The 27,924-nt window shown below is 51.4% G+C and overlaps 1 protein-coding gene across 12 annotated transcripts; it reads left to right on the forward strand.

Moving 5' to 3' along the window:
- Positions 1 to 27,324, forward strand: MLPH (melanophilin). Of its 12 annotated transcripts, XM_032114594.1 has the most exons (18): positions 4 to 492; positions 4,404 to 4,625; positions 5,780 to 5,916; positions 7,349 to 7,387; positions 8,027 to 8,121; positions 8,823 to 8,951; positions 10,603 to 10,789; positions 12,002 to 12,162; positions 15,822 to 15,905; positions 17,706 to 17,897; positions 20,192 to 20,377; positions 22,221 to 22,376; positions 22,484 to 22,576; positions 22,782 to 22,847; positions 23,005 to 23,062; positions 23,165 to 23,194; positions 24,637 to 24,734; positions 25,062 to 27,324. In XM_032114594.1, exons 1-18 carry the CDS (start codon positions 383 to 385, stop codon positions 25,086 to 25,088), a joined length of 2,070 nt encoding a protein of 689 aa, XP_031970485.1. In that variant the 5' UTR covers positions 4 to 382; the 3' UTR covers positions 25,089 to 27,324. The 12 variants fall into 12 exon arrangements, with proteins under 12 accessions (XP_031970494.1, XP_031970491.1, XP_031970488.1 ...); XM_032114600.1 differs by lacking the exon at positions 8,823 to 8,951 and having other exon boundaries at positions 2 to 492; XM_032114597.1 differs by lacking the exon at positions 15,822 to 15,905 and having other exon boundaries at positions 3 to 492.
- The last annotated feature ends 600 nt before the right edge of the window (positions 27,325 to 27,924 follow it).

Consider the following 27,924-nt stretch of genomic DNA (forward strand, 5'->3'; position numbering starts at 1 on the left):
CCCTGCATCAAGCAGGCAGAGAGTAAACATCTCCCGTAGCCCCAGCCAGGCGGGCGAGGTCTGGAGCGGCTGCAGCTGCGGGCAGGACCCCGGGGCAAGGCAGGGCCGCCCTCCCGGATGCCGAGGAGTCCCCGCAGCCGATAGGCACCGTGCCAGCCCTGCTCGGCGGTCGGCTCCGCGGGCAGGCTCGCCCGGCAGAGCGGCTGTGGTGCTGCCAGGAGCCGGCTGGCCTGCCCGCAGCTCTGCCCCTGCCCGGTTATATGGGCAGCCGCGGAGGTGGGGCTGAGCTCTTCCCTCTCCGTCAGCGGCATCCCAGGGTGCGGGACAGCGAGCGCTCGGGGTAGCGAGTAACGGGATCGGCTTCAACTCTCGCCAGGACGAGATGGGCAGGAAGCTGGACCTCTCCAAGCTCACCGATGAAGAAGCCAAGCATGTTTGGGAAGTGGTTCAACGGGACTTTGATCTGCGGAAAAAAGAGGAGGAACGGCTGGAGTGAGTATCTGCTCTCCGGTGCCTGAGTTGGGGGCAAGCAAGCCAGAACTTCTGATCCCCGTGGGCTGTAGGGATAAAACAACCTGCGGAGGCTGTGGGCGAGGAGGAACGGCAGGAGACCGGGCTGTGAAAGTCAAACATGGTTAATAGATTACGTTATCAGCGGCAAGGTGACGCATTCGGGCAGCAAAGGTGGAAACTGGCGCCGTGCCATCGGCAGCGATGCGGAGCGGTGACACCGCGGCACTTTATGGGCACAAATACCAGGAAATGCCTCTGTGAGGCTTGAGGCTGGCGGGGCTCTCAAGGGGAGACCTCACCTGGGAGCAGGGGATGGGATTTGGCTCCCTCGGTTTTGCTTCATGTGATGGGTCTCGTGTGTTTAGGGCAGGAGTTGTTCAGTGGGTCCTGGGAGTCGACAGATCCCTAAAGAATCCTGAAAAAATAGCTGAGAGGAGTAGTTTACTACTGCTACTAGTAAACCTGTTTTAGTAGCCTTAAATATGGAATACAGGGGGCTGGGCTCTCCTGGGAAGGTTTTAGGGATCCACAGATTGGGAAAAGATTGAAAATCAGTGGAGCAGCAAATTCTATGAACTTCTAAGTCTTTGTAAACAGGGCATTGGACAAAAGTGCTGTTTAAAAAATGATCTGTCAGGTCAGAGTAAATTTTGAGCATGAGAAATCACAAGGGTTTAGGTTTTGTTCACTAACTATATCAAACACTGAACTTTAGTAATGTCTCAACATATTTCAAGAAGCTGCAGTGACCTTCTTCAGGGTCTGGCCAAGTTCTCATTATCCCAGGTGGGTGGTCCATGCTCTCAGACTGGGTTGGACAGTGCTGCACTCCCACTGAGCCCCGAGACCCTCCTAGCTCTGAATTTTGTGAGCCAGGGCCGGTGCTGATACCACAACAATGCCTGGAGACCAGGAGCTCATTAGTTCCTCTATCAGATCCAAAAGGATGGATGAGGAGTGATAGCCATCCTTGGTTTGGGATATCTGCATCTCCCAAAACCTTACCATCATGGGAGCCTCTCCGTTTACACCACTGGCTACAAGAAACTCTCAGTCATACATTTTTCATCCCCCTGATCACTTTTTTTTTTGCCTAAGAAAAACGAGCCTGCGTGGGAGGCAGAGATAATTCAGTATCATCATCTACGGCCTTCCTCTGCTGGTAGCTCTGAAGAGCAGGAAGGAGATGAGACAGGGGTATTTAAAAAAATTATCACCCTGCAAGGGGTGACTGTCTCCCTTGTGATGCATCTGAGCTCAGCCTGGAGGGAGGAGGTGGAGATCTACATTGCTGTGTCCTGCACCAAAGAATTGGGCGAGGTGAATTCCTTCCCTACTTGACCTTGGCGCCAGACTGGCTTATCTGGGTCCTCTCTGATGCCCAGGAAGCTTCCAAATTGAGTGCCATACTCTGGGAGATACAGGATGGGGGAAGGTCTTGAGATGCTCCTACCCAGCTGCTCTCTTTCCCTTAAGTATCATTTCCCCTGGTTTTTTACTTTGATTTTCTTGTTTAATCCTGCCCTGTCCGTAATTTCTGAATAATTTCTGCTCCAGACCAGACCACCAGTGTGGGAAAGTCTGCCACATTCCTGCGTGCTGGACATGGAGCTACACAAGCATTTTCTGCCTATAACAAGCTGGGACATGATGTGACATTCTGGGAGACCCTGCAGCCATTAACTCTGTGCTCTGACCAGCCCCATTTACTTTTCTATTCATTTACTTTTCTATTCATTTACTTTTCTATTCACCGGGCTTGTCTCAACCTGCCAGCCTTGAAGAAACATCCCGTCCACCCCCTCCCCAGCTTGGTCCTTTTCTTCCCTTTTTGCTGCTTCTCTGTATTTTGTTTTTGGCAGAAGCTATTCACCAACAAGGGACAAAGGCTTCAGCTGGCCACAAACTGCACAGGCATGTGAGGGCAATGCTTTGCCCAAAAAATTAAACAATGGCCATTTTGTGGGGTCTCTCCCTGATTCTTTCCTGAAACATCCATGCCCACAACTCCATTTTTGGGGGATGGCTCCTTGCATCTCTCCTGGAGCTCTGTAGGTCCAAACCTGCTGCAGCTGGCATCCCAGCATCGCAGATTTATTCATTCTGCTGCGAGCAGAACAGGGAAGGGGCTGGCTGGTGCTCCTGCCAGCAAGAGGAGACAAGAGGCGTGCGGTTTCTGCGGGTTTTAAACTGGTTTGGCTGAGACTTGTCCTTCCTTTGGCAGGTCTGGTGGGTGAGGGAGGAGAGGTGAAGGGATCCAACCGGTCTCTGGGAACCAGAAAAAGCAGTTCCAGTAAAAAAGATTGGATCCTGCTGGCAGCAGCCTTAGCACGGGAGTGGAAAAGGAGTACTGAGTCCAACCCAAGGGTTTTCTATTTGCGGGTTTCTTTTCAGAAGTGACTTAAATTTACTGCTGGGACATTTGCACAAGTTTGCCCAAAGCACTGCTATGATGGTGAATGGCTGATTATACAAACCAGGTGCCCAGTTTTCTGTCTTTATACTGTTTTTTACATCTCCTAGATGTAAATGCAACTTGGTGTCACTCCTGCGTGACCACGAACAGAGGAGTGACAGCAAAAAATGTGTCTTGTGGTGTGCTGGCAGCCAGCTGGCCAGAAAATTCTTCCTCAGAAAAAAAAAATCAAGAGCTGAGCCCTAATGTGCAAACTGATTAGGTTAAACAGAGATTAGCTTGATTGACATGCCTGTCCTTGCCACTGCCAGTCACACCACTGCTCCCAGGGCCAGCCAGCCTCCTGCTGTGGTCACTCCTGCTCCTGTTGTGGTCACCTTGGCGTCAGTCCGGCACTGGGAGCATCACTGGTGCCTTGTGCTCCACATTGTGATCCTGAAGCATCCTCCAGACTTGATTGCCTGAGGGTTTTAACCCAAGCTGACTTCTACTCAGCTTCCTAACCCTGTCTAGAGAGAAAACAACTTTCTAGGACCTTCCCTACAAGTCAAACATTTTCCTCTCAGCCATGGCCCCAAAGGCAAACATACCTGAGGTGGTGCGTGGCACAGGGAGCAAACAGAGAGCTTTCAGGTAGTGCAGGGGCCTCCACCAGCTTGGCAGGCATCTCAGCTGTTGCCAGCTGCTGCTGGGGGCTCAGACTCATGCAGACACTGTTTTCCATGGGGAGCTGCTCAGGCAGCCAGGTCTGGATAGTGAAGGAAGCCTGCAGGGATGCACTGCCAGGAGAAGGTGGTCTTGAAAAGGTTTCACAGGATTGTCACAAGCATCTCCTCCTGCTGCATCCTCTGAACAGCCAGAACCTTGTTGCACATAACTTAATAAAATTCTCTGCTAAATTTTTAGCACTGGAGGACTATATTAAAACCCCTTTTAATCCTTTTTAATCCCAGATTTCTTTTCTTCTCTCTCTCTCTCTTTTTTTTTTTTTAACTAAGAATTCCAGAAAGATTTTAATTCCCTGCAGAACTTCATGCTTGAAGATTGTGTCAGGTTGGGATACAGCCAGAGGGCTCAAGAAGAGCCGCTCTCCCAAGATTCCTGGCATTTATGATCAACAGCCTGTGAAACAAACAGGACAGGTTTTGGCACAATCACTTTTTTTTTTTTCCTAATGATCCTTGTGGGTCCTGTCCAACTCAGAATATTCTGAGATTCTAATATTAAATTAAATTAATATTAAACTCCAGTTACCCGCCCTGAATCTGGAGCCCACTTTGTTGTTAGCTTATTTAACTCGTGATATGTTATTTATTAGATTTGCCCTACAGCTGTTTCCACAAGCTGCAGACTTGCAGTGTTCCCTGGAAAATCGTTCCTGAAATGGTTGTGGCGTGATGGGCTTTGCCATGTGAGAGTTTGCAGTGAGATGGTAACAAGCTCAAGTTCCTGCGTTTTGGGTTGTTTTCTGCAGGGAGCTGAAATGCAAGATCGACCAGGAGAGCAGCAAGAGAGAGTTCCTGACAAATCAGTCCCACCTCAATGAAACTCACTGTGTCCACTGCCTGCAGCCCTTCAAGTTCCTGCTGAACAGCAAACGGCAGTGCCTGGACTGCCACTTCTACACCTGCAAGAACTGCAGCCGCTACAACAAGAAGGAGCAGGGCTGGGTCTGCGATCCCTGCCGCCTCTCCAGGTACCGCTCCTCAGGGAATCCCAGGATGGTTTGGGTTGGAAGGGACCTTGAAGTCCACCTCGTTCCACACCCCTGCCCTTCCACTAGCCCAGCTTGCTCCAAGCCCCATCTGGCCTGGCCTGGCCTGGAATACTTCCAGGGATGGGGCAGTCACAGCTTCCCTGGACACCCTGTGCCAGGGCCTCACCACCCTCACAGGGAAGAATTCCTTCCCTATATCCCATCTTACTCTGCCCTCTTGGCAGCCACTCCCTCTTGTTCTGTCAACCCACACCTTTGTCCAAAGCCCTTTCCCAGCTTTCCTGGAGCCTCTTCAGGCACTGAAAGGGGATCTAAGGTGTCACCAGAGCTTTCTCTTCTCCAGATGAACACCCCCAGCTCTCCCAGCCTGGCTCCAGAGCAGAGGGGCTCCAGCTCTCAGAGCATCTTCATGGCCTCCTCTGGACGCTGCTCCAGCAGCTCCACGTCCTTGTGTTTGGGACCCTAGGGCTGGAGGCAGCTCTGGAGGTGGGGTCTCACCTGAGCAGGGGCAGAATCCCCCACTCCCCTGCTGCCCGTGCTGTGGGATCAGCCCAGCACATGAGGGGGTTTCTCGGTGCCAGTGCTTATTTCTGGCTCTTGTTAACATTCTCACCCACCAGCACCCCCAAGTCCTCCTCCCCAGATCTGTTCCAAACCCATTCTCCACCCAACCTGTTTATTTGCTTGGGATTTCCCCAACCCAGGGGCAGGACCTTGCACTCGGCCTTGTTGAACCACATGAGTTTCTCATGGCCCCACCTCTCCAGGCTGTCAGGGTCCCCTCTGGGTGGCATTCCTTCCCTCCACTGTGTGACAGCACCACACAGCTTGGTGTGTCAGCAAACTGAGGGAATGCTCAATCCCATTGTCCACGTTACCAACACATATGTGAAAGAATTCCTGTTCCCATTTCAACTCTTGGGAACACCACTCCTCACTGGTCTGCTTCGAGGGAGGCTGAAGGAAAAGGCAAGCCTCAGGGATGAGGCTCAACAAGACTTGCCCAAACTCAGCATCCTTTTAGACAAAAGCATGCCATGTTTTTGTTGAGATACAGTTCTTCGGGTGAGGGTCTGCTCACCATGAGCGTGGCTGGAGTGGCTCACCTGGGTGTGCCTCCTCTCTTTGGGCAGGATCGTGAAGATCGGCTCCCTGGAGTGGTACTACGAACACGTGCGCTCCCGCTTCAAGAGGTTTGGAAGTGCCAAAGTGCTGCAGTCCCTCTATGGCAGGCTGCAGCCAGGCCAGGGGCTCAACTCTGCGTTTCTGGGTGAGGAATGGCCACTGCTGCACGTGAGGAATCTGTGTTGCACCACCTTGGGATGAACCAAGGGAGGACCAGCGGTGTTGACGCTGCTCTGAGTGTCGTGGGGTACCAAGACTGTTCAAAACATCTTGGGGAGGAAGCAGAGGTTCAGGGTTGTTCATTCATACACAGAGCAGGTGTTCTTGATGGCTTTTCTACTGTGAAGTCTTAAGTTTTTACCACAGACTTGAGAATGTAAGATCACTGAAGTTGGATTACACCTCTAGATCATCCAGTCCAACCCAGTACTACCAAGACCACCACTAAACCGTGTCCCCAGGTGCCAGATCCATGTTTTTTGAACACTTCCAAACACTTGCACCACTTCTTTGACCACCCTTTTAATGAAAAAAAATCCCTAATACCTCATGTTTAATTTTAAAAGTCCAATGTCCTGCAGTTTGTAAGTACATAAAAGTTGCAGCTCTTGTTTTTCTTTATTTTTGGTCTTTTCATCACAGAGCTTGTGGAATTAACCCTGGTTTAACCTGCAGGATAAAGCCAGCCCTCATTTTTTTCCCCATGACCTAATGATTTTTGCAGCCAACCTGATGATCCCCTGGCACTGACAAAACTTTGCCAAAATTAGTGAGCTACCCGTCACTGTAACTTTTTCTTCACAGCTTCATGGACCTTCCATATTTCTGATATTGGTCTAAGAGTGCATAAATACACAATGATGTTAATACAGCATTATTTACTAACCAGCTCCTGGTTTTCATTCATAGAGCTCCTACACCTTGGCCTATTTCCTTTGGAAGCCAATGTGGAGTTTATTCCCATCTTGAGGAGCCACAGAAAAGTTTGCACACATACCATTGACATGACCTGATTCAACTGCTCCAGTCACTCTTTTAGCCAGGCCACTCATGGCAGAAATAGCAGGAAAAAAAAAAATTAATGGACTGAGAGACAATCCATGCATTGTTTGGACCGAAAATGCATCAGAGCACACAAAAACCCAACCAAGCATGAGGGTAACAGCGCCTTGAGCTGCTTTAAATTGAGATTCTGATGCCTTTTTCAAAAGGAAATTATTTTGTTGTTTATTACTTCATTAACACCAGTGAATTGGCTTGACCCTCGAGCAAGAAAGAATCTCCTCCTGGGATGTATCTCCGGCCATCTGCAGTTGGCTGTGCTTTTCCCTGCAGCTCCCAGGCATGTTGCATCAGCCTGGGGAAGTTGTGGCAAGCAGCTCTTTGACTTTTAAAAGTCAAGTCCTGTCTCCAAACGCCTATTTTGTTCTCTCTAAAGGGCCTTTTTAACCATTGCTTCTTGTGATGGCTAGAGAATGAGAATTCCAGTTAGCCGTGGCTCTGAAGCTTGCTCTCTGCTCAGGAACAGGGAGAAAATGTGATTATTCACTTTTCCCACAATTTTTCTCTTTGTTTAGGTCTTCATGACAGAGTTTATAGCCTGCCAGACATTAACAGTAAGTAAAAAAGGGGATTGCAGCAGGGGGCTTGCAGTTCAAGCAAGGTTTCCAATGTCTTTTTGTCTTCACACCCCCCCCCCCCCCCCCCCCCCCCCCGCAGCTGTGGGCACTTCCAGAGAGAGTTGGAGTAGTCAGACCAGGGAAAACATTCCTACACTGCAGTGGAGATGGACTATAGTGCTCAACTCCTGCATTGTGGTACATCTGGGGTCTCCAAGGGTAGATTTGGATAAAACAGGACTTTTGGTTACGTGTCAAACTTGAAGTTTGCAAGCGCCCGTTATCTCAAAGCAATGGGTCACTGATAAATAGAGGAGCTGGCTGATGGGAATCAGGAACAGCTCCTGAGCCTTCAAGCACTGGAGTCACCCAGGTGGACCTTGGGGTGCCCTCAGAGGTGCAGGTGCCCCTTCACTTCCACATCTGTGATGGTGCACATCTGGCAGGGGAAGCAATGAGAGGCCAGCCAAGCCTTTGCAAGAGCAAATACTAAAAGTGGGTGTCTGCAAAAAAAAATTCGGGGAGGGACTTCTAATCTGGGCCTTTTCACCCCATGTAAGAAGCATGGCCTCACCTGCAGGTACACTGGTGTGACCACCAGGGTGGGGACTTACCTGCTGCCTGTGTCCCCTCCAGGAGAGTGCCAGCTGCTCTCCAGCTGTGACCCCGGGGATGACAGCGATGAGGAAGACAACATCCTTCGTGGAGCTGAAGCAGAGCACTACAGCAGAGTAAGTGTTGGGTTCTGGAGGTCCCACTGCCTCACTTCGTGTCCCTGGCCTGCTTTGGGAGGTGGTGGTCGTGGCCTTCTGTGCCACTTTCAAAACTGGACCTTTCTCTCTGTTTTTCTTCTCTGAGATAAGCTCCTCTCCCAGTTTGTGTAAAAATAACCACATCAGTAACATCATAAATACTTGGGCTCTGGAAGAAAGACCCACTCCTAACATGACGGATGTCACCAATTAATATAAAACTCCCAGCTCCTACCTGTATAATAATGAGTACCCACCTGTCTTAGTTTTTTTTAACTGATGGCTTCCCAAATACTTAGAGAGAACTGCCTGCAGCATCCTTTCTCTGAGGATGGGGAGATGCTTCAGGACTCGAAAGCATCACCTCAATCCATGAGCTGCAACCTGGCTCAGCTTTCCCATGGTGCCTATATAAACCAGGAGAGAGGTTCTCACTCTCTGCTTAGGGCAGCAGTCCTGAGCCAGGGGCTGTGGAAATCAGGAAACCACTTTTCCCTGCCTTTAGCACCAGCACACTCTGTACCTGGCTCCCTTCAAGCAGGACAGCATCAGGCCCAAATTCTCTCTGCACAAAGCAGAGCAAACTCAGGCAAACTAAGGAAAGATCCTCCCTCCCCCTTTCCTCAAGGTCAGCTGTGTCTTACACTGGATTTTCCTTTCTTGCACTTTCTATGCTAAAGATGTGCAAGACAAAGCGGCTGCTGTCTGTGCATCCCTTTGATTTCGAACTGGACTCGGATTACTCTGCTCAGTCTCGCCGCCAGTCTATGCAGCTCTCTCCGGCAGCCAGCAGCCCAGATGCTTTCCAGGTACTGGGAGACTCCCAGGGGGGTTCCTTTCCTTTCTTCCTCCTTCTCCTTGCTACCACTGCTCCTTCAGCCTCAGAACCTCCTTCAGCTGGTGTTGGGAGGCAATGGTGCCAATCCCTGTTCCCCATCTATCTCTTCTTCCAATCGAAGTCCTTTGCCTCAGGCCAAGTCAGGAGCAGGACACCTGATTGGAGCGAGGATGAGTGGTAAGATGAGACAGCAAGAGGTCCTCTGGCCGTGTCCCTGCAGATTTCCTTGCTCTCTGCAGACAATCGTTTTCTTGTGTTGTCCCAAGGCTATGGGACACACCCTGGTTTCCAGCAAGTTCGGTGCTCAAGGGATTAAATGAAATCAGGTTCTTCTCCCGTGTTCCCATCCAGTTTGTGGCTGGCTTTGCCATGTGGCCAGCAGCTCCATGGGGCACAACCTTTGTGAGGTTGAGATGAATCCCACAAGAGCCCTTGTGAGTGAGGGCCAGTCAGAGGGAGGAACATTGGGAGGATAAAAACTGCAGGAATGCTGGTTACTTCTAAATAGGAGACTAGATGTGCCTTAGTATCCAGAAGTGGCCAGGAGCAAGATTCAGACAGATCCAGACAGTGCAGTGAGCCATGCCCTGTGATCCCACCAAGGGCCAGGGGTCGACCAACCCCGCCTTCCAGCTCTGGGGAGGAACACAGATGGGGTGACCCTGGGTGTGGCAAAAGGTTTTCCAGCCTGAGAGGCTTCAGGTCAAGCTTTTTGGGTCGCTCTCATTTGCCTTTCCTGGTGAAAATGCACTTTTAAAACATTGAACAGCTCCTTCTTTTTAATAATGCTCTGATTAAGGTCTATTCTTGGGTAGAAATAGGATGTGCTGAGATCTGTAACGACAGATTAAAAAAATAAAGCTGCACAATTCTGCAGAAAATTATTAGAATTTGGGGGAAATAATTAGATCCCCTTTTTTTTCCCTTTCTTTTTTCCCTCTTTTTGCAGCAGAATTCAGTGTGAGAGCTGGCCTCTGTCAAGACCATCCAAATTGTATTTACTGATTGCAGATCATTTAAGGTGGTGCTTGTTTGAATAAGTAGAAGGGGAGGTGTTTTAGAAGATCAGAGGGTTTTGCAGCCAGGCTGAGGGAACCTTGTTTGAATAAGTAGAAGGGGAGGTGTTTTAGAAGATCAGAGGGTTTTGCAGCCAGGCTGAGGGAACTCTGTGGTTGTAAAAATTACCAGTGCCCCCTGGCAGTGATGGGAAGTATTGCTCAGGGTTCAGCAGCCAGGCAAAGCTTGGCTTAGGAATTTCTATATTTTATATAAATATAGTTGGCATTCTAAAAGGTCAATCCATGCATATATTGAAGAATAAAGAGAGATCTTACTGAAGGTCGGGAGAGACAAGGAGTCGCAGAATCGTGGAACAGTTTGGATTGGAGGGACAGTAAAGATCATCTCATTCCAACTCCCTGCCATGAGCAGGGACACCTTCCACTATTCCAGGTTGCTCCAAGCCCCACCCAACGTGGCCTTGGACACTTCCAGGGATGGGGCAGCCGCAGCTCCACATCGTTCTTACTTTGGGGGCTCCTGAGCTGGAGGCAGCACTGCAGGTGGGGTCACACAAGGGGAATCTCCATGGGCAGCTGCTCAGCAGCATCCTCAACTCTCAGTCGTTCCCAGATTTCCCCAACTCAGCTGAAGATGGCTCCCAGGAGTCCAGGATCACGGATGCAGACCTGGTGTTCCACCATGTCCTGCAGGAGCCAGGGGTGAGCGCTCCGGAGCAGCACTTCAGCACAGAGGTTCGGCTCACTGTCAATGCACGGAGAAGGAGCCTGGAAAGAAACCCAAAGCCTGGTAGGTGTCTCAGTCCAGGTTCCTCTTGTATCCTCTTGGGACAAGTGGCTGCAAGCATTGCACCAAAGTGAAAACATCTTTGGGTTTTTTTTCTGAACAGCCTCAAAGCCACTAAGAGGCTTGAGGGTCAACACAATTTATCCATCTGTTAAAGTGATTTTTCTTATGAAAGAGTCTGCTGATGTTATTTAGTTGGGCTGATCTCATTCCCAACAAAGCCAAAGGGGTTCTTCCTAAGGTGTCCATCCTTTTCATGCCTACTGGTGATTTCCAGGGTAGAAACTAGATACAATCAAATGGACACTGCTAGAAACAATGGGATGTGTTTCCTGCTGCAGGCAGCTGAGTTCAACTCCTTAGTGAAAGATGTTGTGGCTGCAGAAAGCTTTGAGCTTTTGGGGGACTTGGACTAGAACTGGAGTGTTTTAAGTGGCATCTTGTAGCTGGGCAGGGTGCATGGGTAGGCTAAATGACCCATGGTTTTGTGAGTCTGTAAATACCCTCTAAGAGGCAGAATTTGCCTTTTACAACCTCTGTTTTCCCTGCAGTGATGGCAGAGCCAGGAGGGTTGGATACTGGCTTGTGCATATCCAAATGTAGAATATGTTCTTCTGTGTCTCCAGTGGCCTGGCTGTATTTCCAGGACATATGGGAATGCTGGGTAGACCTTTACATGGCTGTTTAAATTCCCACTCCAAGTCCTGCTGAAGCAACACAGCAGCAAGGTCCCCTGGCATGTTAATTCCATTTTCTCTCGTTGTTTTTGTCTCATTTGAAACTCTCCTTTACACAGGAGATTTTCCACTCTTTTTAAACGTTCCATCCTAGGCTGGTACCTCTCTAGCCTGAGCCTAAATATCTTCCAGCACCTGGGCAGTGCACAAAGGGCAGCATCCAAACCTGGGCTCCCACAAAACTGGGAAGGCAGTAGTGTTTTTTGGTGAGGGGCCTGGCTGTTCAGGGCACGAGAGCAAGGATGGTGCTCCTTGTGCCCTGTGTGGGCTTGGTGCTGTGTGGGCACAGCGTGTGGAGCTGCAGCCTGGTCCCTGTAGCCGTCCTTGAACTTGGTGTGGCTTGCAGAAGCACCTCCTGCCAAAGGGAAAGACGTCTGATCTGGGGAAATGCCTCATTATTTGCTAGTCTTAAGGACGGGGCCGATGGCCAGGAAGGAACTCAAGGGTGTGAATGCTTTGTACCTTTCTCTCTCCAAAGGCACGCCCTGGAATGAGCCGCCCCGGGCGCGGTACTCGGCAGATATGGACACCTCCGATGAGGACCTGAAGGGAGCCCAGTTCCCTGCCTACCCAGCCCAGCACGTGAAACGCCGGAACAGAGCCTCCTCCCAGGAGAACATCAGCCACTCCTCAAACCAGGTATCAAACAGCCTCTGGGGACACCAGGCCCGTGGCCAAGTCCCCCGCATTGCCTCTGAGGTGCAGGGTGGTTCAGAGGAGAAGAGAAGCAGCACTGCCCGACTGGGGTGCACTTTTCCAGTCACAGCAAAAAGAAAATCAGGCATTGGCTGGTGCTTCCCTCTGCCCCTGCTGCCATCACAATAACAAACCTGCTTTAATTGCCACTCATTTTCCAGCTTGTCCTTATTAATCTGAGTTACTTGTGGGTTCTTGTGTCTCCAAAAAGGCTTTCTTTAATTGAATGCGCCACTGCTTAATAATCAGGTGGAGGTTTGGAGACAGACACTTAATAAGCACCAAGATCCTTCTCTTCCTTTGCAGTGTGTTCCTGCCTCAGTAGACTGGGTCAGGATGACCTGTCACATACCTCTCCTGAGTGATGGTAATGGAGGGAACAGCCTAAAAAAAGGTGTCAATCAGGGTCTAAGCTTGTGTTTTAATTGCCAAGCAAGGACCTGCTGTTCCTAGTGCCGCCTTTGCCAGTGGTGGGTGGTGGAGATGGTAAAGCTGATCTGGTTCCTCAGATCTCTTGAGCAGCAAAATGCAGGGTGGTGTTTGGCTACAGATACAGGGGCAGAATCAGCTGCCAGTCTCACAGCTGGTAATTTTGCATGTCCTGGACCCCTCTTTGGGTAATCAGTGTGAGATCTGTGACCACAACCATCCCTAAGCACCACACTTCATGTGCCTGGGTAGGGAAAGCTTCTCTCTGCCATTTATATCTGTGGGCCCATGTTTTAATTAGTAAATGCCATTCCTTCTTCAGCCAGCAGTAAATGGGAGAACCCTGGACTGGGTGTCCTTAATGAGGCCACGCTAGGTTAGGCATGAAATGTGCACCATGCTTTGCAGTGGGGAAATGGGCCCCAATTCCTACCAACGCCTCCCATGACTTCCTCCAGGAGCTGGGCAAGCTCCCACGTCAGGCTGTGGTTTGCTCCCTCACACCTGTAGGAAGGCTGGTGTGGAGCCTTGTCACCCTAATGGTTACGAGGCATCTTCCCACTCCCACTTTACCCCCATTTGCTCTTATGGCAGCGTTGCTCATTAGTTTAAATAGCTCCCCATCCTCCCTGCCCTTTGTGCTGCTGATGTGTTTACAGCCAGCAACCATCCTCCCACCCAGGCTGCTCCTCACCCAGGGGTGCAGAATCATGTTTGTTAACCCTATATTGAATCCCATAGCCCAGCTTCGCCTGCAGTGTTGTCCTGGCAGACACCTCATTGGCATCTGAAGGTTTCAGGAGGTGGAGAACTCAGCTCTTTGACCACACAGATGAAAACTCTCTTCCCCTAAAACTACCTTAGGGGCAAGTCTGTCAAAATGTGGTGATGTCAAAACCACTTTTGCTCTAGCTCTGGAGAGGGTACAGTGTTCAGTCCCAAACACAAGAAGATAAGTTTCTCCAGTTACAAAAGCAGGGGCTGTTTCCGAGTCCTGTGACTCCAGGAGCTGAAGGTTCTAGAACAAAACTCAAAAAAAAAAAAAATCTATTAAAAAAAGCACTTAAACCTGAACTTAAATCTGATGGGACACAAAAAGAAGCCCTGAATTGGTACCTGTGCAGGTCTTTGTCTTTAGATTTTTAGAAGCCAGGTAGGAACAGGACCAAGCCACAAGGAATAGCTCCAATTTACCAAGTTTCTCCCCAGAAGCCATCCTGCTGTACCTCAAGAGAGATCAGTGGTTCTGGATTCCCAAAGCTTTGATGCTGTCTGGCTCCTCTTCTTTACATAAAGCTTCTGGTAGAGGCTTGCATAGAGTAACAGCAGCAAGGGTAGTTTCCCCTACCTGATGTTACGGGCTGTGCTTTTAAGTTTATTCCCCATAAACGTTTTAATGCAGAGCACGGTTTGCCAGCCTTTGTCACACTGAGAGAGGTGCAGGGTGACCCAGTCCCTGATGGGGATGTGCCCTAATGGGGTGCCCACCCCGCATTAAAGCCAGTCTTGATGGGGGGAAGGAGAATGAAGCTCTTCAGCTGCTGTCCCGGTAGATATCCATCAATATCAACAGCAGCCTGTGCTTTAGGCTCTGATCTCTCCCAGCCTTTTCCTTATGGAGATAGGGCAGTGGTGACTCCTGGTTTGTCACCATCTCTGAGGCTGATGGGCCATCAGAGGCTTCTTATTGTCTCTGGGAGCATTCAAGACCCAGGCCTTAAACAGGACTGAAAAACCACTTAGCAATGGACTGAAGTGCTTCCTACCGGAGGGTTTAATGCTGCTTGGAGATGCTTTCAGTTCAGGGCGGTAGTGACAGCTCTGCTCTCCATAGTGCCAGGTTTTTATATTCATTTTCCCTTAAGCAGATGCAATCATCCATAGCTGTTGTGAGGGTCTAATTAATCAAACGATAGCTAGCACAAAAACTAAGTGAGAGGATGGAAATGTTATCAAAACAAAGCCCACCCCTCACATCTCTTTGTTACCACCTTTGCTTACTGCTTTTGCTGCTTGTTCCCCTTTGAATGGGCAGCAGCCACTCAGAGCAGCAGTGATGCACTGATAGTGTCATAAAACGGGCAATATTTCTCATCATTTGTGTTTTATTTGTTTGGATCAAAGGAGAGAGACTTTTTTTTTCCAAAGAAAGAAAAACTTCAATTTCTAAAGGGAAAAAAAAAAGCTTCCTTCAATGCTTTCAGTGACCATAGATCATAGAGATGTTTTGGTTTAAATGGATCTGAAAAATATCTCCTTCCACCCCCCTGCCATGGGCAGGGACACCTTCCATTTTCCCAGGTTGCTCCAAGCCCTGTCCAGCCTGGCCTTGGACACTTCCAGGGATGGGGCAGCCACAGCTTCTCTGGACAGCCTGTGCCAGGGCCTCCCCACCCTCACAGGGAAGAATTTCTTCCTAGTGTTTAATCCAAATCCACCCTCACCACAAAGGTTTGTCTTGGTTCTTGAGCACAGAAAGTAATTTCTCTTTGACTTTCAGGATTTTGTCTGTCTTTAATTTCTCTGCCCTTCTCTCCATGCCCCATTTTTAGTCAGAAGAGTGAGGGAGAAGAGAGGGGCAAGCATCTGGGTAAATCAGTGCACAGAGAAGTCAGAAAATTTCAAAGTGGTGGGGAAAACTTTCAGGTTTGGTTTTGCTACTTGGGTTTTTCATGGGAAATTCTTGCCCTCTTCCCTCTTCCTTTCCACCACTGTGTTGGCAGGAGTGTGATGGGGTGGTTACAGCCTGAAAAGCACGTTAGTAGGAAGTGAAAATGGATGTTGACTCGAATGTGGGGCAGCAGGGGAATGATGGTGAGATGGGCAGCTTTACTACAGGCTGGTGCTTTTATTGGTGATGGGGTTTTACTCTCACTGCATCAAAGCTCCAGATGCTCTGGTGGGAATTGTCACGTGCTGGGGGTTCGGTGTTGCTTGGAATTTTCCAGATTTGAGGTTGCTCTGCACCTCCTGGAGCTTACTGACATTTTAAAGACATTACTTAAAAGATACTATTTTTTAGCATCTTTTAACTCTGCCCACAGTGGCAGTGTCCTGCTGCTTGCTTTCCTCTGCTGGTTGCACTGTTTCCTCACTGTCCTGGCAGTGGTGGCTGGTCTGTTCTCTACTCCTTTTCCCTCTCTCCCTTTCTCTCTCTCTCCCCTTTCCTGTAGATCCATGAGCTCAACACTCGCATGTCTGCAATCGAACGCATGCTGAACCGCTTGGAGGAAAAAATCCTGACGCGCTCTGACGAGGTAACCGGGCAGGAATCCTGCAGGGATGGAGCGTGGGCTGTGCTGGCCCCTTCCCCTGGCCACTGGAGAGGCTTCTCTGAAGCAGCCAGCATTGCAGGGATAGGCAAAACTATAGAAATGTTTAGGCTGGAAGAGGTCACTGAGTCCAGCCATTCACCTGCCAAATCCATCACTAAACCCTGTCCCTAAGCGCCACAATGACTTGGGCTGTTTGAGTTTACTCCTCTGTTTTGGCCTTCCAGGCTGTTCTCCAGTTCCAGGTGATGGAGCACCTTAGAAAACACTGCATGGCAGGACAGAAACAGCAGCAAATTTAACCCATTTAGACCCTGTGCAAACCAGTGCCTTCCTTGCCCCTTCTGCCTAAGGAAAATTGGGTTTCAGGCTGATACTTCATGAAGTGCTAATTTCAGGAGTTTTGTTAGGTGGTGTCTGTATCTGCAGAGCTGTGACGGCTCATTTGAAATCATGGGACACTCAATTAGTAGCTGTGAGGAAGGGAACTGGTTATTGTGACTGTGAGATCTGAGTCAACGAGCATTTCTGTATCTCTTCTGAGCTCCCCTCATTTTGCCATGCCACCAAACTTGGAAGAAAACAGCTAAATTAGGTTAGAGCTGAGCATCAGTGTAGAATCTGTGAATACTTAGACCGCTTAACATTGATTTTTGGGTTTTTAATTTTAGACTATGCACTCTTTTCCTGCATGTGAACCCATCACCTCTCTGGCAGCTGGTGGCTCAGTAGAATGGACAGTGATAATTTCAGGGAAGGCCCCCAGGCACAGATGAAACAATGCAATTTCTCCTCTTTTTTCTAAAATTCACAGTGGGGGACGGCCACATTCGTAATCATTCAGTGTTTCCATCAGTAATCTTGACCAAGGGAGTAAGAGGTGTGCATAGTGTCAGGTTCCCACACTTTATTCCCGTATCCAGGGCAAATCAGAGAACAGGCAGTGGGTCTAAACAGCTGTGGGACAGGCTGAGGTTAACTATGAAACAAAGCTTTCCAGCAGAAAGGATAGCAGAGCCCTGGGATAGGTTGTCTGGGAAAAAGATTGCCTGCTGCAGATGCTGCTATTGGAAGCTGTTAAAAACAGCTCAGACAAAACCCCACCAGGTATGACGCAGGTAATTGTATTCCCACCTTAATGCAAGGGTCAGCGAGTTCAGGAACTTCTGGAGATCTCTTCCAGCGCCTGGGAATTTAATAGGATTCTTCCCCAGCTGCCATGAATTGCACCTAACAAAGGGGGTGGGTGGCAATGTGCCATCTATCCTACAGGGAAATTTGCTGTGTGGTTTCTCATCGCAAATGAGATTACCCAGAGGTTCCAAAAGTTACCTCAGGGAGTGGCAATTCCCATGGCTGCTTCCCTCTCCCTGGTGGACCTTGTCTCTGGGTCGCTGTGATCTCTGCCCTCAGAGCCACCAGCCACGCCGTGGTTCCTAAGGAAAATGTGGTGATTTTTGGCCCCCAAATCCCTCATGCACCCCTTTTCAAGGATGGGGGAAAGGCAATTTTCCACAGGGAAAACCAACCAAGTTCTGTGCATGGGGAAAATGGGAATGGAAGTTCCTTAGGTCAAGGGTCTGTGTTCCTCAGTGAGGAGCTGGAGTGCAGCTCGCTGGGCTCTGCTGTTCCCTGGGGTGGTTTGGCTGCTGGGGCTCAAAGTCCCCTTTGCAAAGGGGTCACACTCCTCGAGCTCCTCTGCTTGGTGAGTGTGTCCGGACCCGGGCATGTCCTGTTGTCCAGCACAGGAGGCTCTCACACCACTCCCTTCTTCTGCTCCTTCAGTCTCCGGCCCCAGAGTCCCACACTGATCCCGATGCTGAGGAGGAGGAGTTGAAGAGGAAGCTGGAGGAGTTAGCCAGCAACATCAGCGATAAAGAAGTCTCTTCTGACGAGGAGGAGCGTGAAGAAAAGAAGAGAGCAAAGAAACCAGAGATGAGTTCCTCCAGTGATGACATGGCCAGAGACGTTCGAAAGGTAATCTGTGTCCTACCAGCCACACCATTCCAGGCTGCACCCATGATTCCTTCTGCTCTCAGTGGTTTATGATTTTACACCATGAAAATGTGACTCTTCTTCTGTCCCACACCTCCAGCTGGATGCCTCCCAGGGCTGTGTCTGCTTTAACAATGTCAAGGGATAGGGAAGTCCCAGGGTGTTAGATCAGGACCTTTCTCCTTGTAGGCTCTCCCAAATCTTACCCAGGAGTCAAAAGTAAAGCCTCTTAGAGTTCTTGCAGGCTACTGCCTGTCACGGAGAGGTGCACAACCTCCACATCTACTTGTCTTGTTGTCCCAGGATCTGGAAGTCACTATGGAGAAGAGTCCTGGGGTGGGAGAAGAGTTCAGTGATGATTTAGTGCCAGCAGCATTTGTCAGGCACCTGCTACAGTCTGAAATGTCTTTTCCACAGCTGTTAGTGCTCCTGATTCCCTAAATCCCTGATCCCACTCCCACTCTGCTGGATCAGCATCTCCTGCACTTCCAGCACTGTGTTGGCTCCTGTCCCTACTCAGTGGCGGGTGACCCATGGGGACAGGGATCAGGGGGAGGAGGACAGATCACAGCACCTCTGCAGTGTGTCTCCAGTTGTGCAGCACCTTCAAGGTGATCCATTAGCACAAAGGGAGAGGTCAGCATTCCCTGCTGGGTCTCTGATGGCTGGTTTGTCCATCCCCTCCCTCCTGCCTTGGCTGTGGAAGGGGGATGTGTGCCATTGCTCCGACACATCCATGGCTGGCAAGGGAAGGAAGCGGGCACCACGCTGCCCCTCTCGTCTCCTGCAAAGCTCCATTCATCCAAGGTTCTGGTGACTTTCATGGTGCCACGAGGTCTCCCTTTAATCTTTAATGTTCATTTGTTCCTCAGCCTCCCAACACAAAACCTGGTGGGTTTGGGTACTGTTAGCTGTGCTCTCACTGCCACTGGATCAGCAGTATATCCTTACCCACAGCATCCTTTACTGCCTCCTTTTTCCTGAAAGCTGCTTTCAGTTGACTCCTGCAGCCAGACTTAACAACTTCTCGTGGATTAAACAATCTGCATCATCTTAATAACCATTTCTAATTAAGTCCAGATAAGTGGCACCTCACCGAGCCAAGGTGACTTAATTCCTGTGTGAGCTGCTGATCTGCAGCAGACAGAGGCTCAAACCCTGAACAGGTTCGTGTGGTATCAGTGTAAGATTCTTGTTTCTTATGAAATGAAGCCTGGATCCTCCAGATTTGCTACTTTCTTTGCCCCCAAACCCAGCTATGAAGCAGGGAGGAGTATTGAGTTAGAAATGCCTGCAGTAGCTGGACCAGCCTTGGTTAAAGGCTGTCAGCGTGGATGATGTTTAACACCAACTTTCCTTATACTTACAACAGATCCAGGTTTGGATTTTGTGTGATTCTGAGGGATTTTTAATATGAGGCTCCTCCAGTCAGGAAGAAATCTTCCTATTTGGGGAGCACTGTGATGGAAGCACACGATCCTAATGGACAATGTGAGAAAACTGCTGTACCATGAAGGCACCATAAAATGATAAAAATATCATCTGGATTGAGTTAGCTGGTTCTCTGCAGGACAGCTTGCCTGGAAATACATGCAGTTGTAAACACAAGCAGAACATATGTCACCCCCACCTCCTTGGTTTCTAGGGAATTATCAGCTGGGAGAGAGATGATGAGTTTCTTCAGCCCATTTTTACATGTGTTTAGCACCTCATCAAGCCAAGGGTAGCACTTAGGGGCGTTATTGCCAGTCAGTCCTCCTTGGGGTGGGGAGAGAGGACATTAGCCCCAAGTTCTGGCAGTGTGGCAATACAATCATTTTATGGGGTCTGGTTGTTTTTATTCTTTTGCCACAAACTCGAGGAGTTGTTTGCATCTCTGCTCAGGCCCGCTGAGGTGTGAAGCAATATGCTGCAATTAGATCTTAACTGCTGAGTAACCGAGTGGCCCTCAGGTGGCCAGGTGCTCCCAGTGAGTGAAGCATCCCCCCATAACCTCTTTTCCGGGCCTTTTGAGATGACTTCTTTTGTCACAGCCATCCCGCAGAAAGCATGGGCTGAGATCAAAGCTCTGCCGTAGCCGCGCATCCTCTGGTGGAGAGCCCTCCAGGAGCAGTGTAAGCCTGTTAATTACCACTCCTCCCTCTTTCCACAGCTCCTGGAGGTCTGGTGTCCCTCTCACCCCTGGCTTGTGTTGCTTTATACACCACATTAAAATAACATCCATATTTTTCCCCCCCTCCCTCCTTCCCTCCCTCCCTCTGCTTTGGCTCTCGCAGAGGCAGTCGGCTCAGGCTTTGAGTGAGATCACGGCCAAAGTGCTGAGAGCCATAAACGCCACGGAGGAAGCGGTGTGGGAGTCGTTGCATGGAGAGAGCCAGGCCTGTACCCTCCCTGCGGGGCAGCTTCCAGGCCTGGCAGATGGGAAAGAGGTGGCCGAAGCCTACCGGGAGCTTGAGGAAAATGTAAGGCTCCCCAGAGCTTCTGGGCAGCAGGGGGGGTGGGAACACAAAGGAATCCCCCCCAAAATATCTTGTTAATGGGTAGGTCAGCACTGAAAGGATGGTCAGCAGAGGGATTAAAGAGTCTGGTCTTAGAGGATGGTACAACAGCAAAAGCAGATGCTCGGTCTTGTGGTTTCCCTTTCCTTGGTTCCTGCTTACCCTGGGTGATGAGCGTGGTCTCCACCCTGCTGTAGCATCACTTTGCCGGACTTGAGCAGTCCCTGCTCCAGCAAAACTTGTGTCCCACTTCCTTCAGTTCCTCCCCAGCACTGTGTTTCATCAAGGGCTTTGCAAACATGACCCACCTCTTCACTAAGGCTGCTTGTGCCTGGGGCTGATGGGCTCGTGCAGGTGACAAGTTCATAACGCCCTGCAAGGTTTGTGTGACCCTGGAGCACTGACAACTTTTTAAAGCACTATAAACCCAGAGGAACTGATTCCCTGTGGAAATGGATTGCATCCACAGGGCCCTGGACCAAGCTCCAAAGAAACAGTTCAAGGAAGAGCTGCATCTCCATCTGGGTGGTCGGGTTTTGCTGTAGGAAACGTCCTGCAATGGGGAGCAGGGTTTTTTTCTGTGGCTCATCTCTCACTGGGGAAAGCTTATAAATAAAAGCAGGGAGCTGCAACACCTGGATGCTTTCTGGCCAAATACAGCATCCCAGGGGAAGAGGGTTGGATGCATGAAGGTTTTGGGGTTCCCCCTCTCTCAGGAGAGGTGAAAGGGCTGGGAAGGATGTGCGCTTTGGGCTTAGTGCTGCAGCTGCCGCTGTCAGCTCGGGACAGGGGTGGGTAGATAATGGCCCTGGGAGATGTGTGTCATCCTGCCATTCCCTCGGGGATCCTGGCTGAGTCACAGCAGGCTGGCCACTATGTTCTCCTCTCCAAGGCATGCCACCCACCTTGGAGGGCACTGGGAGAGTCTGATGGGCCAACAACAAATCCCTGTGACTCACAGGTTGGGTGGTGCATGGCCTTAGGATTTGCACGGGGATGGGTGGGACCTCTGGGAGCGTGGTGCTGGGATTTGGGTGGATGAACTGTAGTTCAGTGCACGGAGAGGGCTCCTGCCAGGCAGTTTTGCACAATGCCTAGCCCAGGGAAAGCTGAGAGGGCTGAAGGAGCAGCAATTGCAGTAGCAGTACTGAGATTTTGGGACCGGTCAGCAGAACAGTGGCCACATCTGAACGTCTGATGTGATTGCATACTGATGTGTTAATGTCTCCCAAACTGCAGTGCTTGGACCTGTGTCCTTGCAGTAACCTGGGAGGAGACAAGTGGCAGTAAAAGCAGAGTTTTCTTTGGGATAGATCCTTTTACCCTTCTCCAGGCAGCAAAGGGAGGGCGGTGCAGGCTGACCCTGCTCCCAGCACCACAGACACCCTTAAAACAGATTGAGCAGATTTGGAAAGTCAGTTTGTCTCCTTCCCAGCTCTTCCCTGTCTGCCCTCACAGGACACAGCAGTGTGAGCTGGTTTGCAGGTACCTCTCTCCCTCTGAGCACACGGCACCAAGACTCTGCTGCTTCTCGAGCAGGTTACTGAGTTTTGGTCCTTCCTGTGTTCCCACTGAGCCTCTTACCACTTCACACTGTTGGTAATTGCTCTCAAAAAGGCCAGGGAAGGGACAAAATGAGATGAAAAGCCATGTCACAGCTGACTGGTACTGTCTGTACTGCAAGGCAAGAGGGCAGTCAAAAAAGAGTGGCAGGAGCTGCTGCATCTGGGGCTGCAGTCACACCAGGAGAGGAGAACTCCAGGAAGGTTAATTCTTCAATGTGATTTTTCCTTTTGCTGTATTTCAGGTGTACCTGACTGCTGGAAAGACCTACCAGCTTGAGAAGACCCTGAAGGAGCTTGAGGAAGGGGCTCAGCACAGCGGCACTACAGACTCAGAGCTGTCGGAGCTGGAGGACAAAGTGGCCTCAGCGGCTGCTCAGGTGCAACAGGCAGAGAGCGAGGTGAGGCCCTGGCTCTGAGAGATGCTTTGCCCAGCCAGTGATGGCAAACAAAGCCACTGATAGACCCTCCAACCACCATCTGTGTGTCTTTTCTCCTCCTTCTAAAGATATCGGATATTGAATCCCGAATTGCAGCTCTGTCTGCTGCAGGGCTGACAGTGAAGTCTGTGGAAAAGGCAAAGAGGAAATCGAGTGTGCAGGTGAGCACAGAGGGTGGTGGCTGTGAGGTCCCAGCTCCAAGATGTACGTGCTGCCCTGGGCTGTTGCTGCTGCCCCTGGGAAGGGCTGCCTGGCTTGCTGAGCCATTCCCAGCTCTCCCCATGCTGCCTGGTGCTCTGCTATGGCAGACCAATGTCTGCCTCCTTCTGCACCCCCAGAGACACCTCTGCCTTCCTCTGTCCACAGGCTGCCTGTCTCCATTCTCCTGGTCCTGCCAGCAGCAGTCCTGGGGAGTCTGTGGATGACATTAAAGTGAGTGTGTGTTTAATCACAGGCTGTGCACGTGGCACAGCGCCAAGCCTGGAGACAACCGCGGTCTCCACGGGGCTGCCTTCAAAGCAGTGGCCTCAGTGGGGACCTCTGCCCTCCTGTCCCTTCCCCACAGCAGGCTGCTCCCCTTCTCTTGCAGGCAATGCCCGGACTGCAGAGGTTCAGGAGGAAGTTCAACAGTCCCCTGGAAATCACCAGTAAGGACCACAGCCCTGCCTGTGGGAGATGGGGACCTGTGCGTGGCTGGGCTGGGCTTTGGGGGATGCTGATCCTCTCTCTCTCTCTCTCTCCGCATCCAGCTGTGGATTCCCTGTGCTTACGGCCTGCTGGTAGGACAGCCACAGGGAAACCTGTGGTGGATAACTGGGAAAGGAGGCAGCAACTGGCAGGACTGGGGACAGTGATGGGAGAGCAGAGATCAGGCCGAGGTGGCTCAGTCCTCCAAGAACCAGGGCTTCTCTGCAGCCACCCCAGAGCCCAGGGAGACACACCTGCATTCCTTTGTCTGTGGCATCCCTTGGGCTGTTAGGTCTCAAAGCCTCACCTAAGCCCATCCTCTCTCCTGACAGCAATTTCTCCCTTGCTTGGCCATCTTGGGGAAGGTATCTTTCCCTGGATGACATGCCCCACCCCTGGAAGCGTTCCAGGTTGGATGGGGCTTGGAGCAACTTGGGATAGTGGAAGGTGTCCCTGCCCATGGCAGGCATGTGGAACAAGAGGGGATTTCAAATTCCTTTTGACCCAAACCACTCCATGACTCTATCAATCTCAACCCTGCTGCCCACCTGACTCTGCCACTGGTCTCTGCTGGGGAGCAAGAAGCCCTCCAGGGCCCAGCTATGGACAAACAGCAGCTTGGGAAAGCTTCAAAGCACCTGGTGACTTGAAACTTGGCACAGCAGTTCATGTGGCAGGGGGACAATCACTGGAAATGTTTCATCCTGACCAATAGCAGCGAGACCCATTAGGAAATTACTTTTCTATTTCTCTCTTATCTCTCCTCACAAGCTTGAAGGCAGAAAGAGTGGCTCTCCTTCCAGATAATGGAAGAGGAAGGGGGGGAAGATCATTTAATGCAGAGGTAGAACGGCGTTTCCCCCATCACACAGACAATTAACAGTGCTGTTTCCCGGGCTGGGGCTGGTAGGTGGCAAGGTCCCTTGTCCTCACCCTGAGGAGGAGTCATCTGCTCTCCTTCCTGCGAAGGGCAGGCAGATAAAGGCAGCCCGTGGGACACGTCAGCCCTGCCAGGAGATAGAGGGATGTGCAGTGGGGACAGACGTCACCAGGCAAACCTAATCCCCTGTGCCGGGGCTGGGCCAGGGGGTGATTTGGTCTCCTGACTGCCTGCCTGGCAGGTCAGTGACTTGGAAAGTTGGGCCTGAAAAGGTGCAGCTGCTGGGAGCTGGTGGCAGAGGAGAGGAGATGGCTTAACAGGTCAAGAGAGTGTCGTAGGCTGGGGCAGTGAGAGCTTCTCCCAGACTGGGCTTTTTCTGTGCCACGGAGCTTTCCAGAGCAGAGGCCCTGGCAGTCGACTGCTGCCAGGCTGATCCAGCTCACGCAGTGCTCTGGAAACCTGAGCAGCAGCAGCAGCTCTTGTTTCCATGTTACCAAAGTGCTTCCCATCACCCTCCCAGAGAGGGGAGTGCCGGAGTGCATCCAAACCCACAGCCAGCAGGGGATTAGTAAATCCCAAGTGACTTGGTGGGTCTCTGAAACCTCTGGTGAGGTGGGTGAGGTGCTGCTGCCCATCTCTCTTCCCTCACTGCAGGCTTTGACGACTCCTTTGACCGCAACTCCGTGTACCGCGGCTCCCTGACGCAGAGGAACCCCAACGGGAAGAACAGGAGGGTGGAGCGGCTCTTTGCGGTACGGACCCAGCCCCGTGGCTTCCAGGGGGACCTGTCCCTTCCCATGCTCTCCCCAAGCTGGTGGAGCTCTCAGTGTTGGTCTCACCATGCTGTCTGGTGAGGGCAGGAATGCCTGGGCGTCACCCCCTGAGGTCTGGGATGTGACGAGCCCCAGAAAAGATGAACGTCTTTGAATTCCCGCTGCCTGCGTGGTCCGTGGGATGGGGCAGGGCCTCGCTCCCTGCAGCAGCAGCAGCAGCTAGAAGGGACAAGGAGCATGCTGGGGTGGCTCAGGGTGGCACAGACATGGTGGTGGGCTGAGATTCCTCCTTCTTATGCCCTACAGAAGCCTGTGATGACCCACCTGTCCTGAGGAGAGGGGACCTTCCTGCTGCTGCATTTCAGTGAAGATACAAGACCTCAGCAAAGCAAAGCCTCTCACCGCCTTCCCTGCAGCACTTTCTCCTCCTTCTTCTGACCCTCTCTCTCCCTGAAACCCTGGACAGAAAGGAGGCCAGAGGCCATGGGCAGGAGGCCTTGCTGGGAGTTGATGGAAAGAGGAGCAAAGCACTGGGGTGTAGACACGTGGCCAGGGGCTCTCATGGGACAATGCTGGAATGAGACCTTGGATTGGGGCAGTGCTTTGGTACTGGGTCAACCAAGGGGCCCAGAGAGGTGCAGAGCAGGAGGGAGCTCCTCGGAGGGAGCTGGATGTCAGTGTGACATTCAGCACAGGGACCGGGCCAGGGACACAGCCCTCACTTGGCAAACGCTGTCAGTGCCTGTCCCTGCTCTCTCCCAGGCTGCTGGTGAGCAGGGACAGGAGCTGATAGTGAGTGTGGAATGCCCTTGGGATACCCCAGGAAGAAGAGGGACCCAGGAATCCCAGTGTTGGCATTTGCATCCTGCTGCTGCTCCCAGCTCCCTGCCATGTCCTTTGGAGCTTTGCTTTCCTTCCCTGAGCAGCAAAGCAGGATGAGAGCAGTGCTGGTTCCCTCCCAGTGAGCACTTGGTCTTTGCCCCAAGCCATGCAAACACCCACTGAGGCTTCTGCCATGTGCCTGGAGCAGCTGTGGCCATCTGGGGATGGGAGTGAGGCAAGGCTTGAGGGAAGCAGTGGCAAGAAAAGTGGGAGGAAAGGCTGGAGGGCTTGCTGGGGATTGGTTTGCTTTTCCAGCTCTTGAAAGATATCGGATATTGAATCCCAAATTGCAGCTCTATCTGCTGCAGGGCTGACAGTGAAGTCTGTGGAAAAGGCAAAGAGGAAATCGAGTGTGCAGGTGAGCACAGAGGGTGGTGGCTGTGAGGTCCCAGCTCCAAGATGTACGTGCTGCCCTGGGTTGTTGCTGCTGCCCCTGGGTGCTGGGAAGGGCTGCCTGGCTTGCTGAGCCATTCCCAGCTCTCCCCATGCTGCCTGGTGCTCTGCCATGGCAGACCAATGTCTCTGCTCCATGTGAGGCTGTATCAGCAAGACACAGAACCCCAGCAAGCAGAGTGTAGGTGCTCTTCTGCTCCAGAGAGGGGTCAGCCCCTGCCAAGGTGCACTTTGTGGATGAGCATGTCCCCTGTCCCTGGTGATGGCATTGTAGAGCCTCTTAGGCCCATCCCGTGCTTTGGAGGGGCTGTGATGACCCTCGGGGGCTGCAGCGGCCCTGGACCCCTGGCATCAGCCTCCCCCAGATCCCCCAAGATGTTTGTTTTCCCCCAAAATTCAATTCTCCACATCCACTAAGCCCAGTGGATCAGTACTGGCCCCATATCTGTGACCAGAGCATCAGGATGGGAAGAGGATTGCTTTCTCTTGCAGGTCACTTTGGAAGAGGTTTTTTGCTCAGTCCCTGTCCTGTGTAGCCCCCACTTTCCTCCCTCCTTCCTTCCCTGCCCGGTGGGCGAAGTGGGGAGGATCACTCGCAGCTGGAGCAGGGATGTCAGACCTGTGCTGACAGTTTTCCCTCCATGGCCACCCAGGCTGGATCATTTTAGGCAATTCCTGTGCATCTGGGTTAAAACCACTTTAATTACAAGCAGTAGGGTGAATTCTCATGCAAGCAGCACATTCGTTTGGCTTTGGTAGTAGTAGAGGCTGCTAACTGCCTAGGAATTAGTCCTGTGGTCATCCCAGAGAGTATTGTAAATCCATAGTCTGGGCTTCCCAGCTGGAAGCAAAACCAGTTTCTTAATTTAAAATTAAGTCCTTCTGGCCTGAAGCTCAAAAGGATAAGTGCAAACCTCTGCTGTTGCAGAAACTCTCCCGGACACTGTGGCTTCACTGGATCCAGCTAGTGGCTGTGCTGGGATGGCAGCTCCTTGGCTGGCAGAAGGGAGCTCCACCAGATCATCCGAGGGGTTTGCACTCACCCTTCTCAGGGTTCAGCCTTCACCCCAACCCCATCTCTTGCTTGTCTGGTTTCAGCCATGACTCAAAGTCCTTCCACACCTGCCCCTGTGCAGGGACCCTCACGGGGAACCTCAGCAGTGCAGACCAAGGTGTTGTTCAGTAGCCACCCACGTTGTTCTTTGCTGGTTTCCTGACCCATTTGCCTGTGTAGAGATTATAATAAATGTACACTAAATCATGCAATAAAGCCAATTTTGTGTCCAGAACCGCCCACCCCTTTCCCAGTGTCTGTTTCTCAGCACACTTGAGTGAAGGCTCCTTTCTCTTCCCATAGAATCTCAGAATGGTTTGGGTTGGAAAGGACCTTAAAGCCCATCTCCTCCCACTCCCTGCCATGGGCAGGGATGCCTTCCACTAGGCCAGGTTGTTCCAAGCCCCATCCAGCCTGGCCTTGGACACTCCCAGGGATCCAGGGGCAGCCCCAGCTGCTCTGGGCACCCTGTGCCAGGGCCTGCCCACCCTCACAGGGAAGAATTCCTTCCCAATATCCCATCTAACCCTGCCCTCTGGCAATGGGAAGCCATTCCCCCTTGTCCTGTCACTCCAGGGCCTTGTTCAAAGTCCCTCTCCAGCTCTCCTGGAGGCCCTGCAGGCACTGAAAGGGGATCTAAGGTGTCACCAGAGGTTTCTCTTCTCCAGGTGAACACCTCCAGCTTTCCCAGCCTGGCTCCAGAGCAGAGGGACTCCAGCCCTCAGAGCATCCTCATGGCCTCCTCTGGACTTGCTCCAGCAGCTCCATGTGCATCCATTTCTTTAACCAACCTGTGCACTTCTTGCTTTAAAACTGGCCAGGTGGAGCAGACAGGAGCTG

This window comes from Corvus moneduloides, chromosome 7, assembly GCF_009650955.1.
Source record: "Corvus moneduloides isolate bCorMon1 chromosome 7, bCorMon1.pri, whole genome shotgun sequence".
In the NCBI taxonomy this organism is placed as follows: domain Eukaryota; kingdom Metazoa; phylum Chordata; class Aves; order Passeriformes; family Corvidae; genus Corvus; species Corvus moneduloides.